At 39.5% G+C, this 21,600-nt stretch overlaps 1 protein-coding gene across 1 annotated transcript in view; it reads right to left on the minus strand.

The window, feature by feature from the left end:
- Nucleotides 1–545: 545 nt before the first annotated feature.
- Nucleotides 546–21,600, minus strand: part of SV2C (synaptic vesicle glycoprotein 2C) — a 294,836-nt gene continuing 273,781 nt past the window's right edge. Inside the window, exon 13 of the mRNA XM_043966051.1 lies at nucleotides 546–8,848. Within this exon, the coding sequence (XP_043821986.1) occupies nucleotides 8,665–8,848 (184 nt within the window). The 3' untranslated portion in view covers nucleotides 546–8,664. The remainder of the gene's footprint in view (nucleotides 8,849–21,600) is intronic.

The following is a 21,600-nucleotide window of genomic DNA, read 5'->3' on the forward strand; positions in this document are numbered from 1 at the left end:
CACATGGTGGTAGGAAGAAGCAACACAAGGACACTCTTAAGGTCTCTCTGAAGAACTTTAGAATTGATTGCATAGCACATGAAACACTGGCACAGGACTGCCTAGCATGGCATACCCTCATCAGAGAAGGTGCTGTGATCCACGAGCACAGCAGAATTGCAGTAGCTCAAAAGAAACATGAGGGGCAGCTAGGTGGCTCAGTGGATAGAGAACCGGCCCTGGAGTCAGGAGTACCTGAGTTCAAATCCGGCCTCAGACAATTAACACTTACTAGCTGTGTGACCCTGGGCAAGTCACTTAACCCCAATTGCCTCACTAAAAAAAAAAAAAAAAAAAAAAAAAGAAACATGAGATGTGCAGATTTAGAGAATCCACTCCAAATGTCCCCATGGACTATTTGTGCCCAATCTGTGGTAGAGCATTCTGAGCTTGTATTGGTCTGATCAGCCACAGTGGGACACACTGTAACTTGACTCTAACATAGTGATGTAATTTTGGTCCTCTTCGAGAATAAAGGACAATAACCAACCAACTATATTCTTGATGAAGAAAAATTCTTTATTTGAATATAATGGAGCAAAAAAAATGCCCATTTATTAATCTGATGTACATTAAATATCTTTGCATTTGTTACATGAATGTCAGGTATCTGGCAGATAAATTTACATACACTTCCACAGTTGATAGATTTATACTGTACATACAGTCATTCTACACAGAGCATGCCCTTCCACCAAGATACAGACAACTTTCTCCAAGGCTTTTGGTAAAAACACACGTGGTCAAACATTTTGGCGGTCAGCAATCTGATACAGAGGTGCATTCCAGAGGGATGAGTTCACAACTGGACCAGCTGGACTTAGGATGAAAAAATCCAGAAACCTGCAAGTGAGGATTTATTGGGGGTACGCACATGCAAACACATATATACAATAGTGGTGACTGGGACCCACATGACAGGAGAGCACACAGAGCAGGAAATATAGAAATCAAAAACAAGGGCAAGACCATTGCCAAGATCTCTTTGCAAAAGAATTGATCTGAAAGTGGATCCAAAATGGAACTCTAACTTAAAAAATAGCTTAGTGCTGTATATACATTATGTACACATGAGCAAAGAGCAGGAGACATGAGACCTGGACAGTATGTCTCCAGGTCAGAACTAAGGATGCACGATGATTTTTTGAATGTGGGGAGGGCATAAATCAAGAAAGAACACTTCTTTACCCTTTAATCTTTTTGATTTAGTATACAGATTAGGCACCATAAATTTATAACAATTGTGGTGGAGAGGAAATTAGAACAATATGTCAACCAGCACCTAGGCATGACTGGTAAACTTCAAAGGCAGGTGGGGGTGGGGATTTCAGCCTAGGGCTTTCTACCTGTGTATGTGTGGGGCTGGAGAAGGATGTCATGTAAATGGAAAGGGAACTCTGTTGGTTTTATTTACTTTGCATCTAATAATAGGGTATTTGGCATCCCTTCTGATTTGTCAGAATTTCTCCCTTTGAGGGTGAAGCAAATGTAATGAATAAGGAGCTTGATTTACTACTATGTGGGCTGGAGGATAAACTCCCATAAACTCAGGGTGGAAAGCCCCCTGCAAATTTCCATGAGAGTGGGGCACAGAGAATACCTCTCCCATTTCTCTTCACTGCCTTGGTTTCTACAAGACCAATATGGCAGTCACAATCACATTTTGGGCATGATAAGCAGCCAAACATCATCTAAGGCAGCAGTTCTCAACCTTTTTGGTTTTAGGACCCTTTTACATTCTTAAAAATTATTAAGGACACCTTGCCCGTGGCGCCCCCGCCCCCAGTGCTTTTGCTTATGTGGGTTATATATGTTACTTACCTAATTAGAAACTAAAATGTCTTAGTATTATTATAAAAATATTTTCACCTGGTGGACCCCCTGCAACAACTTCACCAAGAGAGCTCATTCCTGTTCCCCAAACTTTCTTAATAGTGTTACATTAAAGTCAAGGATTTTGCCATATTGTCAAGGTGGGCATTAGTTAAACTCAACCTGATTGGAAGATGAGGAAGGAATATGGACAGAGGGTTACTTTCTATAAGGGAAGAAGGGGTGGGGGTGGGGCAAAAAGCAACCATTGTAATTTTAGCATTTGGGTTGGAAGGAAGGCACTAGAACTTTCAATGTTTCACAAATCCAGAAAATGTATGTGATTATTTTTAAATATATTATTATATGTGTGGGTCTTGATTTAGGAATTTGAGACAAGAGAGACTTCAGGCTATTGTATATGACTCCTCAGCAACTGGAAACTCTTGCCAAAGGCATGCTTCAATATCATTTTCATCATTGTATGTCAGAGGCATTGAGGGCCTGTTGAATATCAGCTCTGCATTAGGCAATGTATTCACAACTAATATATTTTACAGTCACCATCCACATGTTATCTATCCTCATGTTGCCAGAAGAGAGATTAACAGCTTCTTTAGCTCTGAGGATCACTGTGTGATCAAGCTATGCTTCTGAGCTCTTCTAAGGCACAAGTAGTGGAGGAGGAAACAAGGATGAGAACAATTTAAGGTGAGGAAAAGGAGAGTGAAAAAGTAGGTAAGTAGGAAGAAAGGACAGTAGAGTTATAAGTACCAATCTTAGTGCCTGGGCCAAGCAGCTCACTTAAGGTAAGTAGCTTTGTAACTCATCATGTGAAAATAATACAAGAAGTAATCAGGATCAGTTCCATTGAGCCAGGAAGAGGAATCAGTAACTGTTGTGGCTCAGATGTGGGTACATTTAATAGCTACCTCTTTCAACTAATTATTCTTACTCACTAGGTGCTAAGCTCTGTTGTTTCTATGTGCCTATTATAAAATATGCTCTATAAGTCATAATGCCCTGGGGGGGAAGGCCCAGATTGCTTTATCTTAACTTTGAAGGAGAGATAGAGAGAAAGGGAAAGAAAGAATAAGGGAAGCCTTTGGTAGGGAAATCTTTGAAATCAGAAGGGAAAAATTACTCCCAGTAGGCCAATTCAAGGGGAATATGAGGAGTAATGGGATTTGTTGTCTATGCTTTCCAGAGTGAAGATTTCAAGGCTGCTGGGTTAGGAAAAGAGTTTCCAACAAATTTTAGATAGAGGCCTTAGAAAAAGGTTCCTGAAAATAGACAGGAACAATTTCAAATAGCATTTCTTATTTTTAAAAAATTAAATAATTTCTTTTTCAAAACTTGGCTGCTTTTGTTTTGCATCTTGTACCTTACAATAATACATCTCTTGGTGAAATTTCTTTCCACGATAACATTGAAAAGAACAGCAGGTTTGTCAATTCCTCCTTTTTTTTCCCCAAATACTGGCTGAATAGCTTCTACAAGGATGCCCAGTGTGACAATGCTATTTTGTGAAGAGGCAGCTCTATCTATTGGGAATGGATTGGTACCGGGCTCCTGCCTGGCTGGCCAGGTCCAGCTGCTGGTTATAATCTCAAAATTCCTTTCTTCCTCTCCTTAAAAAAAATCATTGCTTTTGTGGTCAATGTGATGTTTTGCTCTTTGCTTTTCAATGATAGACACTGTCTAACCCTGTGTCCTCTCCCTCCTTTAAAGGTGATGGATGCAAAGAATGTATTGTCTTTCAGAGAAGAATGCAGTGAGTGTCCCAGTGCTAGAGAATCTCTCCAGCCACCTGGCTTCTCTTCTTTACCCTATTTATTCCCAATGTGGGCTGCCATGTTGAAGACTGGACTCTTCAATAAAAGCAAGTTACTAATAAATGAATGAGATCTTGCTCATGTCAACAGTTAGTTATAGGAAACTCTGGCAATGGCTTTTTCTTGAGGTTGGACAAAGATTGTTGAGGAGAGCAGACATAAACCATGTGTCAGCTGTGACAAGAACAGTACAAAAGTGACTATAAACACACAGGGAAACAGTAAATGGACAGATAATACATGCAGGAAAAACTGACATTTTTGTTCCCACACTATATAGATTCAACTTGTTTAATAACATGACAGAAACATGACAGAAAACATACATTGCCGGAAAGAAGAAAAAACTATGTGAGTTTAAGTTTAATTTCAGAGTACTTTACGGTGCAGATTGGTAAAACTTCTTTTTGTTGTTTTAACATGAGTGGTGTTCCAACCCCCCATCCCCCTCACTCCCCGTTACTGAGATGAGTTTGGCGTAGAATAGGGATTTAAAAAAAAATAAAAAGGAAATTTGGACCTACAGCCAAACTGGCCTTTTAGGACTAGCTGGCTTTCTTTTTATGATGCCAAGTGAGTACTAAAATCAAACATTTTTGTCTTGAAATCTAAAGATTTTAATTCATGAACAGGTAAGGTGTTTTTATTGAAGAAAGACATAATTAAGTCCTTTTTATCATCGAAAAGAATAAATGTTGAAAATACCCAGTTCTATTTTGGTTAGCAGTTATCCAATTCTATTTTGGTTAGTAGAAAGGAGCAGATGGTATTCCCTTGGCACACTACCTAAATGAATCCCATAGTTCAGAAAAGTCCCTTCCTTATACACTTCATCTTTTCACTGCTATCTTTTGCACTGGCATTTCTGACCCTATACCACCCTTCCTGCTTCCCCTTTCCCCTTTTATCCTTTCTATGAATGAAGAACAAAATTCTTTTTGATAAGAACCAGAACTGTAGTTTGATATAGTGTACTTGTGGTGGTGCAACTGTCAACTAAGAGAAAATCCTCTAGAACCTTGTGTTCCTGGCAGCAAAGACCTACCCAGGAGCCTTTTCAAATGCACATGTTGTGGGACAAACATATGGTCAGGAGAGTCAATAGATATGGCCATTGTGAATTTTTTAAAACTGGTGAGTCTTTTGACAAATTATCAGTCTGGAAAGGTGAGTACTCTGCTTCTAAGGGGAAGTGTTGAATTTTTTATTTTAAAGAGGATGTCAGGGTAAACAAAATTGCAGCTCTGTCCTTTGACACTTTCCACAGTTGTATCCCAATGAACTATTCATCTTCTTTCTGTTCATTCTATTCTATTCCTTAACATTTCCAATCATAAATTGGGTGTACCAAATGCTTGTGGAAATACTACCAGTAGGTAATCCTCCAGAATACAATCTCTTGATTAGTGCAGAATTGAAGGAGTCAAATTCAGCTGCATTTTAATAGGTAGAGGATCCCCTTCATGGAGTTGTCTATGATGGCTCTTGGGACAGCAGGATAAATAGAGATCAGTCCTGCTTGCTGTGCTTGGCATGTAAGGCAATAAAGCTAAATATGAATCTGGTCACTGAAACATAATAATGAGAAGCCCATCTTGGCAAACAGAACTTGTATTTGGGGAAGGCGCTCTGTTTCCCTGACGGGACATGGAGAATTCTGGTTGGATTCTGGGGAAGCTTCAGAAGCATTGGTATATATAGGAAAGGAAAAGGAAATGTGGGAGTTGTGGGACTTTTTCTTCTGGGCTTTCATATCTGAGTTCCTTCTTATTTTTCTTCATTTTGGATGAAAAGACATGCACCTACACTTTCCTGTGTCAGTGAGTGACCCAGTGACTGGACAGATTCACTGGTTCATGCTTATCTCATGGTTATATCTTAATCTGCAGCTAAATATCAAGCCCAGAACAAGCTAAACAGGTTTTGCAGCATACCTTGGAAACAACCTGATCTCTTCTTGGGAGAATCTCTGGAGGAGGAAAGCAGTCATGAGGAGCCTAGGTGAAATAGTAAGGGACTGGTAACAAGAGCATTGGTTATTTGTAAAAGGGGGCATTAGATTGCTTCCCTTTAGGAAAAGCTTAGATTTTAGAGCAAGGGGCAAGAAAGGGTCCTTAGTGGATTTCTTGAGGTAGAATTCCCTGGAACCCTGCTAGTTGGCAGAAGAAAGAGATGGATTCAGTGAAGGGGGTGGTGTTTAGATTTTCAGTTTTCTCTACAGCTTTGCTGACTTGATTTATTCTGAAAAAATGTAACCACATCCCTCCACTGTAGCTTTAGAAGCATCATACATGCTGACACAGCATAAATAAGAGCCGTGGTACCATAGAAAAGGAGGGTCCAGTAAAGTTTTAAGAAAAATGATGTTTTTTTGGGGGTCAAGATAAGGGATTCTTTACCTGGGTTCTGAGGAACTTGTTTTTCTATTTTGATAACTATTGCAATAGAATTGTTTTCCTTTTTAATCCTATGTATTTTGTTTTATGCAATCAAAAATATTATTCCGAGAAGGGCTTCCCCAGACCATCAGAGGTGTCTAGGACACACAAAAGGTGATAAGATGTATAGGCTCATGCACTTTTCTTTTGTCTAATCAGTAAGTAGGATTTATTGATACGGAATACATAGGATTCAGGAACATTACTCTTGTGAGCACCTTGAGAGCAAGAGCTATTTTGCGGGGAGGGGGTATCTCTTTCTATGCCTAGCACTCAGCATAGTGCCTGGCATGTGGTAGATGTTCATTGACTGACTGACTTTTGCTGTTCACATATTTCTCATTAACCTAAAACGTTTACTAAGGTTTTCGAGAAAATGTTTCCATTAAAGAGAAGGAAAAACCAGTGAAAGGGAGGAAGGAAGAAGTGAGTGAGTGAATTTCAAAGGAACATAAGAGTAAGACTATTAGTTTGGCCAATGTTTTCCTCCTGGTGACAGTTAGAAGATTCTCTTGTTTATTTGCTTTAGTTTTCCATTTTTTGGCCCCTTTTTCCTGTTTCCTTGATTCCTAGAGTCTTCCTGCTTTTCTCCATTCTCTCCCCTTGTTATAGTTTTCTTGACAAGCCTGGCCCTGAACATTTTCTCCCTATGGACACATTCCCTTCCTGCCCTTCCACAGGCAGGACATTCTAGTGCTATAGAACTGAACAACAAGGAAGGACAGTCCATGTCCTGGGTTTGTGTTAATAAAAGAAGCTTTCATGCACATTCTGAACTGAGCATGGTCCAGATCACAGTGGTCATGGGACAGGGAGAGGTAGAGTTGCCCCTGTAAGGACAAACTATATTTCACTGATTATTGGAAATGATGGTCTCAAGCTAGAGCCTTCTTGAGCTAGTCCTCACTTTCTGGAGGCTCCTGAGCCCCGATGCTTTTGAACATGTTTTTCCACATTATAACTAACATTTATAATCTTCTAAAGAGCTGTACCAAACTCAAAAACATATATTGTTTAAACTGACAGTGTGTGTGGCACAAAAGATGATTTACTGCTATCTGTGGGCTATTACTCCAAGTATATGCAGAGTCTTCAGATTTCAAAGAAAGATGTGTCTTTACACATAGCAAAAGACTAAGGCTGAGGCATGTGGGAAAGGTGAGGGGGTCATCTGGTTGACAGCTGGCCCTTGGGAATTCTTTGCTGTCCCTTCCTTTCCTATTCTCAAGCAAATTTTCAATGAAAAATTACAATTGAGCAGCCAACTGATGCTGTGGTATAACCCCATGGCCACCTTCTGTAAAGGTATGTATGGCTATGATTAACACACAAGCTGAAGGCAAACATTGCAACCCCAACAAGACACTGTCTATAATGCCAAGGGGAATCATCTAAAAATTGTTTGGGGGAAAATTTCAAGACAATATTTTCCAGTTGAGTGATCTGTTGCAGGGCAGTAGCAGAAGTAGTCACATATGAGTACTTAGTCAACAGCCATTGCATCTGCTCTTTGACATCAGAACGAATGAGATGGAGAAACTATTTTTTCAACTAAATTTCTCTTTCTTGAATCAAAATTAATTTGCAAGGTTCAAATACATTGAGTTAATTGATTGTACCTGACATCACTGTTCTACTGAGGAAGAATAGAGCAGTAGAACAAACTGGGCAGAAAAGGGAGCAGACAACTTTAAGATTTCCTTCCTTAACCTTTCTGTCTATGACAGCTGCATACAGGCAGAGGGTCTTCCTTTAATTTTCAAATATTCAGAAAAACCATTCCCACATATACTATCTTTCCAGCATTTCCCCACGTCTCTCAGAAGTCAGAATACGAGTCCTTCTATGGACTTTTCTTGCAGAGATTGCTTGCCACACATTTTGCTGTCAGTTGCTGCCCCATGTTGATTTTTCTCATTTACTCTCATTAACTGAAAGTACCCCACCCCATCTGCTCTATACTTCATGGTTTCCTTTGAAAGACATTGTTGTCATAGCCCAAATTATAAGTTGCTCTTTTCTAAGTAAACAGGAAATATCATACTGTTGGAAAAAAATAGAATCTCTTTTCTCAGCATGAATGTAGTAATAATCCAATCTATATATCCTGCTTATCGTTACATTAACAATAGCACTTATTTACACCATCACTACTCCCTTTTAAATTTTCTAGATTGGACTCAGCAAAATCTGAAGCTATTCTGACTATCCTAGTGCCATTTTTAGAAAGGCCTCTGTTGATGAAAAGAGAGGACCTTCAGCATGCATTGTCTCCCTCTTTCCTGCTTTAGAAGGAGGTAGCTTTCTTTACAATTTGGAAAGAAATGATGCACAGCAAAGCAACATGTGCAAAAATTGTGTTTTTGGGGAAAGGACTCACACAGCTAAGCATTAGTCACCACAAAAGGTTGAATTATGATAATATCTGACCCATCTTTCTTGGCATGAAATATCTAAAGCCTTTGCACCAATCAAGAAAATTGACACTTGGAAAAGAGAAAGAGAAACAAAATGACAAATGGCTTTTTCCTCCCCACCAGTTACATCAAAACCTGGGTTCTTGTGTCAGGCAGCCGGAGTCCTACCAGTCCCCCACACACAAGCACAGTAGAAGCTAGTAGAATAGGGATGGATTTGGTGATACCAACAAGGGAGCCGAATATTAAGTTTCCAAGCACAGCTGCTGCTTTGCATAAAGCATTCAAGAAGCCAAAACCTGTTGACCTGAAAAAAAAAAAAGACAAAGCAAAATGAAAAACATGAAGAAATCAGTTTCTGTCCTTCTAACATATATGTTCCTGTGCTCTGATACCAAGATATATTTCAATAACATTCAAGGGTTATACTAAAGCTTAAGAGCTTTGCAAAGTGGGTTGTTCTGCATATTATTGGGACAAATAATTACACCCTCAAAAGAAAAAAAAAGAAAGAAAAAAAAACTGGGACAAAAGCCAAGGCAGCTGGTGCTTTGCTTTCAACTCTCTGTTGACTGTCTCACTACCTCCATTTGGGCTGTTCCCTGCAGATTAGTGAGTCAGAGGGGCAAGAAGGTGTGAGGAAGCTGAGGAATACCTGCCCCTTCCTCTCAGCTCCATTCAACCAACAAGAAAATCTCACTAAATGAAAACTTAAATCCCCTCATCCATTATCCTGCCCAATGTCCTCTCTTCAGAGAGGCAGTAAGTCAGATTAGAGAAAGGGGAGGCAGCTGGGCACAGTCTAGGTGGTGACACCTTCTATGTTCACAAGAAAATGGGGAGCCCTGGGTGGACGGAAAGGAAGCTTGGCAGTTCTTGGCTCTATTCAAGTTGGGTCTTCACAGCATGAAATTTAAGGTTTCATCAAAATGTTGCTTCATACAATTATATTCAGATGAAAGTATAAAATAGCACTCTCAAAGCAGGCACAAATATGTGATTATAAGCCATTTGGGGTTTTGTGTCTTCGTACATCCTTCTTTCAGTCGGATTGTCAGGAACTGACCAAGGAAACAAGCTGTTAGGTCACTTTGCTGGATGAAGGCACGAAAGGCAACCAGAGTTGTAACTCTGTATCTGGTGAGTGCTAAACACATACACACACACACACACACACACACACACACACACACACACACACACACACACACACACACACACAACACCCCAGATAGGGAATGCAGGCAATGGGGAGGGGAGGGAGGGAAAGAGGGAGAGGGTGAAAACCAAGACTGGGACAGAGGCTAAGGAGGCCACTCTGAGCAGGAGCTCACCTGGGACTGAGGAGGGTCTGAGGATTCTGAGCCTCCGATGCACCCCGGATGGCTTTTATGTGGGTCTCTGACTCACACTAGTTACCTGATCAGGTCCATTTGTGTTGGGGGAGGGAAAGCCCATTCCCTCTGTGTCTCCATAGAGCTGAAAAGCCCTAGACCCCCTAAACCACAATAAGAGGTGGGGGAGATAAGCAACATGCACAGGGGATTTTGATGGAGAAGGCATAATAGAGATCTATTTCAACCATTGGAGGAGACCAGGATGTCCAAGCACTGGCAGAGTGAGTGTATCCCTTGGCCCCAGGAGAAGGAGGTGAAGACCCAGGTAAGAGAGTGGGGGGCAGTTGTGTTACAAATATGAAGGCAGAGGGGGAAGAGAATGTGTTATCACTTGAGAACCATGAGGTGTGGGGGTGGTGGTCTCCTCTGATAGGGGAAGAAAAATGCCCCTCTACATTTTTGTGCCCTGGAAAGTCACAGATGGCCTGCCTTAGTTACAGCATTGAGAACCACTACTACTATCTTCTTTCTTTCAACTTTCAGAGAAAACTATTGGCTTGAACTGATTACCATTATGACCCAAGGTGATATTTCTTATGTTCATAATGTGTTTCCTTGTGGGAAAATTAAATCTAGCTAAATATGAAGGAAGAGAGGTGTGTGAGCCAGAGATTATCTGGCTGCTACAGCATAGCACACCTTTCTTTGGCATGTTCACAATTCACCAATCATTCAAGGGAAGGGAAAAGGACAAATATTCATCAGGTATCTACTATGTGCCAAACACTGAAGTAAGCACTTTACTATTATTATCTCATTTGATACTCACAACATTAGGAGGGAGGTGCTACTATTACCCTCATTTTGCAGTTGGGAAAACTAAGGCAGACAAAAGTTAAGTGACTTGTCCAGGATCAGCCAGCTAGTAAGTGTCTGAGGATGGAGTTGAACTCAGGTATTCCTGTCTCTAGGACTAGTGCTCTATCTATAGTGACATTGAGTTGTTTCAATCCAGTAAACATTTGTAAATTGTAAATGCTTACTACATGTAATCTACTGTGCTAGGTTATGATAATCAAAAGACAAAATCAAAACAATCCTTGTTCTCAAGGAACTCATATTTTACTGGGTGTTTGCGAACTCCTCATAATTGCTACCCATTATTCCTCAGTTACAGTCTGACTTGGATGCCTTATTGTTAAGTGAAGGTAATTCAGGTTCTCAAGGCTATGCCAATAATGCCAGCTCTACCAGTTCCACTAAGTTGAGAAGGCTTTAATTGTGGGCTGGTAGGAGTCTCTATCTATCATTCAAGCACCAGCTAAGTATTAACCCCAGGGTGATGAATTTGTCAGCCAAAGTAACTTCCAAAGACCTGCTACTAAGATTACTATCTGCTTCAGTGAAAGAAGTACCCATATTGATGAAATCTAAGTTCATTGATGGGCAGCTAGGTGGAATGGTTGGATAGAGCTCTGGGCCTGGAGTCAGGAAGACTCATCTTCCTGAGTTCGAATATGGGCCTCAGACACCTTATTAGCTATTCTACCTTGGACAAGTCACTTTACCCTGTTTGCCTCAGTTTCTTCTAAATGAGCTGGAGAAGGAAATGGCAAAGCACCTTAGCATCTCTGACAAGAAAATCCCAAATAGGGTCACAAAGAGTTGACGAAATTGAAATGACACAAGGTAATTGAAGGATTAAGATAATAATAGTATAAGTATTAAGTCTACATTTTGTGCTTTTCATATCTTTGAAGATATTTATTATTTACACTAACAAATCTTCAACACATACCTCTCTCCTTTCAGCAGAGAGGTAGCAGACCGTAGGTATGTAAGGCAAATATTGTTCAACCTGGCCAATGTACTGGTTTGCTTTACTTTTCTGTTAGATGGAACAGTTCCATGGGGGTTGTTGTTTACTTGTTTATCAGTCATATATGACTTTTTGTGACCACTTTTAGGAGTTTTCTTGGCAAAGATAGTGAGTTGGGTCACCATTTCTTACTCCTTCTCTTTTTACAGATGAGGAAACTGATGCAAACAGGGTTAAGTGACTTGCCTAGGATAACACAGCTAGTAAGTGTCTGAGGCCAGATTTGAATTTAGGTGTTCCTGACTCCAGAGGAAGCACTCTATCTACTGTGCCACCTACCTGCCCTCTGGGAGGGGCTAAGAGTGGCATTATTGGTAAGTGATAGTACAAGAAAGTGTATCAGTAACAGAGGGAGAAAAATGTTCTTCTTTGAACTTTGTAAATGGAATCTATGGCTAAAGGTGATGTTAATTTTTTCACTGCTTGCCAGGAACCTGGTAATCAGCCACAGAAAAGAACTTTTTTAGGCAAACCACAAAGAAAGTTGATTCCTCCAGTTTGGCAAGTGGCAGTAGTGTGGAATGTGGAGAAAATGTAACATGATCTCTTATAAAGGAAAAAATGGGAACTTCTGAGGAGAGAATAGGGGGAACTAGAGAAATGCATGAAATCAGTCACAAGATCATGCTAATTTTATATTCTCCTTTTTTTTTTTAGAATGAAGAGATTAGTAATGTCAGCACTGAGACCAAAGATGATAAAGAGATTGTTCACACAGAAGATAATTAAAAAAATAAAGTGATTTAAAATACATTTTTTGAGTATTAGAAGATGGAATAATTAGTGCTCTTCAGGAGAGAATATAAAGAAATTTCCTACTAGAAGGGGATTTGAAGATGATGCCAGGATTCTGAAGTTGTCCTCTGTAGCAAAATTAAAAAAACAAACAAAAACCAAAACCAATTTATTTATCTAACAATTTAGTCTCTTTTTTTCATTGGACAACAAACAAAAACAACTTATAAACTTTATAAGTTTAGCACTTTAAGGTTTACAAGGCAGTTTTCCTCCCAGCAATTCTGTGAGGCTGGGAAAGCACTAGTGGTGTTATCTCCATTTAATCTTGAGGAAACAGTCTCAATGAAAAGTGCAAAGATTTGTCTATAGTTACTGGCTCTAAGTGTCTGGGCTGGGCAGAGGTTTCCAGGCTTTAGGGCTCTTATGAACTATCAAATTCAGTTTAGGTCATTAAGATAACAGTAGTTGAAGGCACCGTCTCCTGTATGTTGTAGATATAGGAGGGGAAGACTTAAGGGATCACAACTTTTTTTTTTCTTAAGCTTTTCAGTGAATCTCCTTCAAGCGTTAATAAAATGACCAATACAGGATTTACATCTGGCATAAAAATTACTAGGAAATGATGGTAGGGTAGGAATGTAACAAAATACTTCCTCAGCTAAAAAAAAAAATCTTATTTTATGCTACTGAGAAAATGTTATAGACTACTCCTTTATGACATCCTAACAGTAACAAAGGTTTGCATAAAATTTCCCAAGTATTCTGGAACACGATTTTTCTATTCAGTGCTCGAAGGCAAACAAACCTACTGATTGTTTGGTATCCATGGGATTCTAAGGAAGATTCTACTGTCTTGATTTCCCAGGAATCTGCATTTTCATTTATAAAGCAAAGAAGTCTTTGAGGTGGACAATGTGCAGGGGGTTTGATGCCTATGACAGATTTAAAATAGTGGCAAGGTAGTAAAAATATTCATCTCCCTTTCCTTCGGGAACACTTAGAGCTGGAGAAAGTGGATACTTTCCAATTCTATGTGTCTGAGGCAAGTCATCAGAAACTGCAGTTTTAGAGAGGTCATTGACAGGAGGGAAAGTCTCCGAGAGTTCTTTGCATATATGGTGAGCAGAGCTCAGTTAACTAGTTCCTTTCACTTAGGAGAGATGCATAAAGCAGAGCTCCTGTAGACAGACCCTGGTGGCATGAGGTTTACGGCTGTTGACTGGTTTCTAGGCAGCTGGTGTTAGCTACTGTAGCATTCTACATATGGTAATGAACCTTTTCCATCTTCTAACAACTACCAATGGACAAACATGTGGAAGGGGGAGAACCATTAGATCTATTTAGGTTCTGTTCTTACCAAAGATTTCACGTGTTTCAATTCTGTTCTATTTAACAATCTTTTGAACATTAATTTTGCACCTCAATTGATAGTATCATGACTAAGTAGCAGCAGTGGTTTTTCCCATTTCTGCTACTCTCTCCCTCTCTCCTTTCCCTTCCTCCCTCTTCCTCTCTCTCTTTGTGTTTCTCTATGTCTCTCTGTGTCTCTGTCTCTCCCTAGCCCCCTCTTCTTTTCTCCCCTTTCTTCCTTTCTTCCACTTCTCTTTCCCTCCCCTCTCTCCCTTTCTCTTCTTCCTCCTCTTCCTCCTCCTCCTCCTTCTCGTTCTCCTTCTTCTTCTTCAACAACTCCATGGAGTGGGTGAGTTGCCTGATGTCAAGAAACCAGAGGTACCCAGAATTGGTGCTGCAGGCCAGTGTGCCTGTGGTAGGATTTGTCCTCAGGTCTTCCTGTTTCCTTGTCCAGAACACCATCCAGGCTCTGAGGCTGCCTGCTTCATGTGGTTATTAGGAGTATCAAATGGAATAATGTATGCAAAGCATTTTGCAAACCTTATGGCTCTGTATCAATATTATTATTATCAAGTCGCCATTTGTAGAATGGCATTGGATAAGATCACAAGTTTTGCTTCAGGCAATAGCCATTAATATGGTGCTGTATTATGAGGGAAAAGGCATGTGAAATCAAGACTTATATGAGGGGTAAGGGATTCAGGAAGGTCTGCATTTGGACAATGGTAGACTTTGGGATGAAAGAGATGCAATATCAGTACTTTTTTTTTTCTTTATGAGGACTTAAATCCAGTTTTTCTTTATTTTTATTTTTTTGGTGGGGCGATGAAGGTTAAGTGATTTGCCCAGAGTCACACAGCTAGTAAGTGTCAAGTGTCTGAGGTCGGATTTGAACTCAGGTCCTCCTGAATCCAGGGCTGGTACTTGACTTAAATCCATCTTGCCACTTTATGGTGACTTCATACCATCCCTCTTCAGCTTTTTTTTTTTGCTTTCTCTTTCTTGCTTTTCCTCTCTGTAAACTATGAATTTAATACTTGGGGTGCATTTCTGTTAAAAAAATGGTGTTAAAGAAAGAAAATGGCCACTTGTTCAGACAGGGTCTCCTTTTGGTGGGGTCACTATGTTCAACTAATATTCCATTTTGCAGGTTTGAAAATTGATTTTATTAACTCCCCAGATGTGATAAAGTTCTAAGGAATTGATTCATGCTAATCATGCATATTAGAACTTGACTTACACACTGGGATGCCAGCCTCTTAATTTATAATAGCAGCTTTTGGTGGGTCTGTTCCCTCAGGATACCAAATTTTACAGATATCTTGGTGAACAAAGGATTGTAGAAATATATTTGTTGTACTCAAGGGATTTTCCAGTTGAATGAACCATACCTTCCTACTGTAGAAGGCTTTTTTTTACTCTATAAAGAATCCATATTTTAGATATCTAGATATTTTGTTTTTGTTTAAAGAAGATAAAGTATCTCTCCACTTCCTGACAGAGAGGTGATGAACTCATTCATGGTGCAGAATGAAACATCGATTTTTTTAATATGACCAATCTGGGAATTTGTTTTTCTTGACTATGCATATTTGTTACAAGATTTTTGTTTATCTTTTTTTTTTTTTTTTTTTTACTTTTCAGTGTGGGCAGAGGTGGGTGAGAAAGGGGAAAACAACTTTATAATAAAAAAAAAGAATTCTGAAAAAAAGAATGAGTCTTTCAGAATCAGAGCAGTCTCTCCCTGTGGAGTGATGGAGAAAGTGACAAAATTTTAGTCTTGAAATCTCCTTGTTCAGTTTCATATTCAACACTGAAACTTTTGTTATCAAATCACTGCCTCATTGCCTTTTCTAAGATTATAGCTTATTTAAGGTCAGTTACATTTTAAGCCTCTGCCTTTCTTTTTAGGCAGTCTCAGTCCCCAGCATTAGTGCCTGCACATACTAAGGACTCCATAAATGCTTGTTCACTGAATTTCTTTTCTTTCTTTCTTTTTTTTTTTAGTGAGGCAATTAGGGTTAAGTGACTTGCCCAGGGTCACACAGCTAGTAAGTGTTAAGTGTCTGAGGTCGGATTTGAACCCAGGTACTCCTGACTCCAGGGCCGGTTCTCTATCCACTGTGCCACCTAGCTGCCCCCACTGACTTTCTATTGGTATGAGGAAAGAGTAACTGAGCTCTGAGGGTGGTAAGATGTTAACTGTGCTCAGTGGCCCTGAGGATTATACCAGCCTCTCTCCAGCATTTCGGTTGCCTGCAAATCTCCAGCCCCATAAAAATAGTGGGGGAAAACATTGTTACTAACCTCATGGGACCATTGGAGCAGAGCTTTAGAGTATTATATGATGGAGATAGGAGCTGCATCACACTTTGTCATAGCAAAATGATGAGGTTGTGAGGTTCAGGTATTTCAGGATGTTTTCCCATCTATCTATGAATGTGATTCCCCCTTCTTACATATATTTTATTTTGCCCAGTTTAGCAAGCTATGTCATACTACTGAACTGCCTGAAGTATGAGATACAGACAGGGTTGTGCTGGTAAATGTTTAACAATTGGGACACCAAAAATAAATACATAAAATGTACCCACTACACACTTTTCTTTCCTTTGCATTTTCCCCACCACTTTCTCAAGTCTAGAAAATGAACAAAACCATAAGTCAAGCTCTGATTTGCATGTAGTATTTGTCAGTTTCTAGGATGTAAATGCTCACACTGAAAAATTAACAATCAGCTTACTGGTATGAATTGGCACCAGAATATCTCTGGATACAGGGAACATAAGGAGGATCTGGCAGTCATAAGGTCAGTGAAAGCAAAGTTTTGACAGCAACTTCCTAGTTCTTTCTTTATTCCTCTCAAGGGTTTGTCAGTGTCATAGATAGGGGACCTTAATACTTGCTGAGATTCAGAAAGTACCCTCCTTTTATCAGCAACATACCTCTTACTGCCTCTGAGAGTGGGTCACAACTACATCAGGATAATTGTCTTCATATTATGTGCATACTTGTCAGCATCAGTTACAGTGGGTAATATTTACTGATGTGGTCTTTGAATTCTTGGGATATACTCAATTCCAAGCCTATAATTCTCTGCAGAGCTCAGTATGGAACATTTTGGGAACTATGCTCTTTTTTTTTTTTTTTTTTTTTTTTTTTTTGCAGGGCAATGAGGGTTAAGTGACTTGCCCAGGGTCATACAGCTAGTAAGTGTCAAGTTTCTGAGGCTGGATTTGAACTCAGGTCCTCCTGAATCCAGGGCGGGGGGCTTTATCCATTGTGCCACCTAGCTGCCCCCAAGAATGTCACATTTTATTGCCCTTTCACTCCCTATTTATCTTTCTCTCATCCCCCCACTTTTTTTTTTTTTTTTACTATTTTTCTCTGTTCATTTACTTGCCTTCTCCTTCTCTCCTCCCCCTTTTACTGACTCACCATTCCCAGCTGCCTTTCCCTGAGATGCCCTTGGCTGGAACTTCATCTCATCTTGTCCATTAGGAAAACTGAGAGCATCTCATTGGTCAGAACTTAATCTAGATGGGTGTGTGCATTGGGGGTCACAAAGCAATGTAAGATTCCTACCCTTCTTTCCACCATTATTCCTAGTGGAGATTAAAAAAAAACCAACCTAGACACTTTCTCAAGTATGGATAAAACTAGAATATACAGAAATATCTTGAAAACTTTGGAAAATATAATTAAAAAAAAACCTGGATTGGTCATTCCACTGGTCTAGGGAACTTCTTTTTTTTTTTTTTTTTTTTTTTTTGGTGAGGCAATTGGGGTTAAGTGACTTGCCCAAGGTCACACAGCTAGTAGGTGTTAAGTGTCTGAGGCTGGCTTTGAACTCAGGTCCTCCTGACTCCAGGGCCAGTGCTCTATCCACTGCGCCACCTAGCTACCCCTAGGGAACTTCTTATAAGGAAATTCCTTCCAACAGGACATCAACATCTGCTCTGCAATTTATAGTCTTAAAGAATTGCCAGTATCCTTATTGCTGGCTATTAAAAAAAAAACCCAAAAAACAAACAAACAAACAAAAAACCCCAAACCAACAACAAACCCAACAAATAAGGATTTCTATGAAAGTAAATATTCTGGGCTTTATACTAAACTCACCAAAATCAATAAGCCAGAAGGTACAGACACTGATAACCTGTCCCCCTCTAAACAGACATGTAGTCTGACTGGGTGCATGAGCACATGGCTCTTCATCAGAACATCATTTAGCAGAAGTAATGTTCACAAATGATCACTTCTTATAATACAGCAGTAATTGATGTGTCTTACAATATGCTTTCAGTCATCAGAGAAAATTAAGTCAATTGCTGGGGGGAGGCCAATAGACTCTGGGCTGTGAGGTGGGTGGAAGGGTGGGGATAAGAATTTATTTAAGGTTTTGGTAAACCTCTTTCCCCTGAGAAAAAGAATTTTTCCTAATCTGAATTCTAACTAGTAATAATGATGTCCATTTGCCTTTTTTTTTTCTTGGACAGTATTTAACTCATGGTGAAAAAGTCTTTGATGTTGGATGTTGGAGGGGATGTGGGAAAACTGGTATGCTAAGCCAACCATTTTGGAGGGCAATTCGAACTATGCCCAAAGGGCTATAAAACTGCATACCCTTTCATCCAGCAATACCACTGTTAGGTTTACATCCCAAAGATATCCAAAAATACAACAATAGTTATAGTAACTCTTTTTTGTGGTGGCTAAGAATGGGAAATCAAAGGGATGCCCATCAACTGGGGAATGGCTAAACAAGCTGTTGTATATGATTGTAATGGAATATTATTGTGCTATAAGAAAAGACAAGCAGGATGATTTCAGAAAAAAACTTGGAAAGACTTACAGTGAAGTGAACAGAACCAGGAGAATGTTGTACACACAGTAACAGCAATATTGTTTGATGAAAAATTGTGAATGACTTCGCTATTCTCAGAAATACAATGATCTAAGACAATCCCAAAGGACTAGAAAACATACTATCCACCCCCAGGGAAAGAACTGAATTGATTGAACACAGACTGAAGCATGCTATTTTTCACTTTCTTTCTTTCATTTTTTTCTTTTATTTGAGTCTTTTTATACAGAATGACTAACATGGAAATGTTTTATGTAATTGCACATATATAAACTATATCTGATTGCTTACTGCTTTAGGGAAGGGAGAGGGGAGGGAGGAAGGAAGGAATAGAATTTGGAACTCAAAACTTTAAATAAGAATGTTTGTTTAAAAAGGTCAAGAATAAAAACTCCAAAAAGACAAAAAAAAAAAAGAAAGAAAAAGACAAAATGTTCTGAGAGAAATGATTATTTCTCTCTTATAATGAATAACTTATTATTGAATTAGGACTAAGACTTTTCTTCCTTTCTACTTCCTTATTCAGAAATCAGCCCCTGTAGGTTATTCAGGCAACCTTTGAAGTACAGGGCTGATAATAAGAGGGGAAAACTCAGATCTGTTCAAAAGGTAGAGAAATTTTAGTTTAGGTGAATTGATAGATTCCAGCCTATTGTGTGTGGGTTTTTTTTTTGGGGGGGGGTGAGGCAATTGGGGTTAAGTGACTTGCCCAGGGTCACACAGCCAGCAAGTGTTAAGTGTCTGAGGCCGGATCTGAACTCAGGTCCTCCTGACTCCAGGGTCGGTGCTCCCTCCACTGCACCATCTAGCTGTCCCTATTGTGTTTTACTCAAACAGGTATGGGTAAAAGTAGATTCTCCCTTTTGTTTAGATTACTCTACACAGGATGATGTGGGTATAGAAAAATGGCTTTGATCAAGACTGAGTGATCAGTCATGCTCTTTAGACCCTCATTAGATTAAGCCCAACTCTCATTATAATATACATTCTCTTATTATTGGTTAGCCAATCAAAGTTGATTGTCACCCTCAGGGAACACTCACATTTCCTAGGATGTTTAACCATTGAATAGGTTCCAGAGGGGTCTTTGGCATTCATGACTGTCACTGACCTTTTAAAATTAATTATTGCTAGTGATGTAGGAGATAAAAAAAGGGTTAACAGAAAAATCTAAGACCCAAGCTTTAACTCAGATATTAGCTCTAAAAAGGGAGTCAGACCTCAGTTAATGGATAACTTATGCTAGGTTCTCGTACCCACAGAAATCAGTACCCATAACGGGAACAGAGGGACCTAGGCCAAGGAGACCTGACTACAATAAAGGAAATGACAACCTATAGAAATTCAGACCAGAAATAAAAGAAAGATGATTATATTTTGAAACTAGTCATGGGAACCAGAAAGAGACATGCGCAGAAAAGGCCAAATTTATCCCCAGATTCACCTTATGACGTAACCCCCCAAAACACACCTCCGCTGAAAAAGGTACCCGCCTCAGGGGTTGGCTTAGGACCCCAGAAACTCCAAATTAGGATAAGCCCACCCTTGTAACACCCCTAGGTGGAGAATATTATAATGAGCAGGACAGGCCCTCCCTTGTACCTCCCCAAGGTGGAGATTATTATAATGAGACTGATAAATCAATTTATCTATACTATAAATATAACTGTCTTTTTTTTCACTATTTGAGAGATACCTTTCCAATATTCTGGTTCTCTCCCTGTGGTCACCCACAGTATTGCAATAAAACTTGGGAAATTGAGTCACTGAGTCTTATAATTCTTTTGGGACGACTCATGATCAATTTGACTCTAAATTCCATTCCACATCATTAGCATGATTAATAAAATGATTGATTAGTCAGAAACCATGTCTCTCAAACTTTTTATATGTCACACTCCTAAGACTGAAATGACAAATCCAAGACTGTCTAAGACCAACAGATTGAACCTTGAAAGAACTGAAGATGATGTCTGCAGTTTGTCCTCCCTCTCTTTGTGGCTTTATTTGATCTCTCCTACCTCTCCCTGGACATCCTGTTTCTCCCCACACACTGACCCTGAGGAGATTCTAATCTGAGAATGGAGCTATTTAACCAAAATGTCCATTTTAGGGAAGAATTTTTTTGGGGAGATGTTGGGATCTGGAATTTTTTACATAATTCCCTAGGGATTGCCAAACCCAAATTCATCCCTGCCTTCTAAAACGCTCAGATCACCTTTGGAAAGAAGAAAAGGTAGTATTCTCACATTATAGTAGGACAGTTCTTGAGAGTTCTATTTACTAGGGCAAACTCCTATCATATATGTAGGAAAGACCTTCAAATGGAAACCAGGTAAAAGTTTGGGTCAAGATGGAATTTCAGAAAGCTATTAGAACTTGTCTCTGGTGAATGAATTCCTAGCTTATATACAGTTATCCCTTCTACATTGTGACTTTTCCCATTGTGGTTTCAATGTATTGAGGGTCAGCATAAGAAATTCAATAGGAATTTGAGGGAGTTTTGTGGAATCCAAAGATGACATATGAAGGCCAGTGGATGATGCAGAAAAAGTGTAGAAACTCAAAAATGAATAAAATATGTGTATAGTATTGTATAATATAAACACATTTTATCTTTTAATACTGTAATAATTTGGACTCCTTTTCTGGTATGAAGGGAGGACCAAAAATTTTTACATGGATTTTCCAAATTTGGAGGGGTGGGTGCCATGGCCCTAATTCCCCATGGTGTGGAAGGGATAACTGTGTAGACAAGTCAAGAGTGTTAAGATCCTTCTAGAGAACTGTATCTAGTTTTGGCCACTACCATTTGAGAGGCAATGTGGCATGGATAGGATAAAAGACTTGCATTCAAATCCCATTTTACATACTAGCTGTGTGACCCT

This window comes from Dromiciops gliroides, chromosome 1 (assembly GCF_019393635.1).
Source record: "Dromiciops gliroides isolate mDroGli1 chromosome 1, mDroGli1.pri, whole genome shotgun sequence".
Lineage (NCBI taxonomy): Eukaryota > Metazoa > Chordata > Mammalia > Microbiotheria > Microbiotheriidae > Dromiciops > Dromiciops gliroides.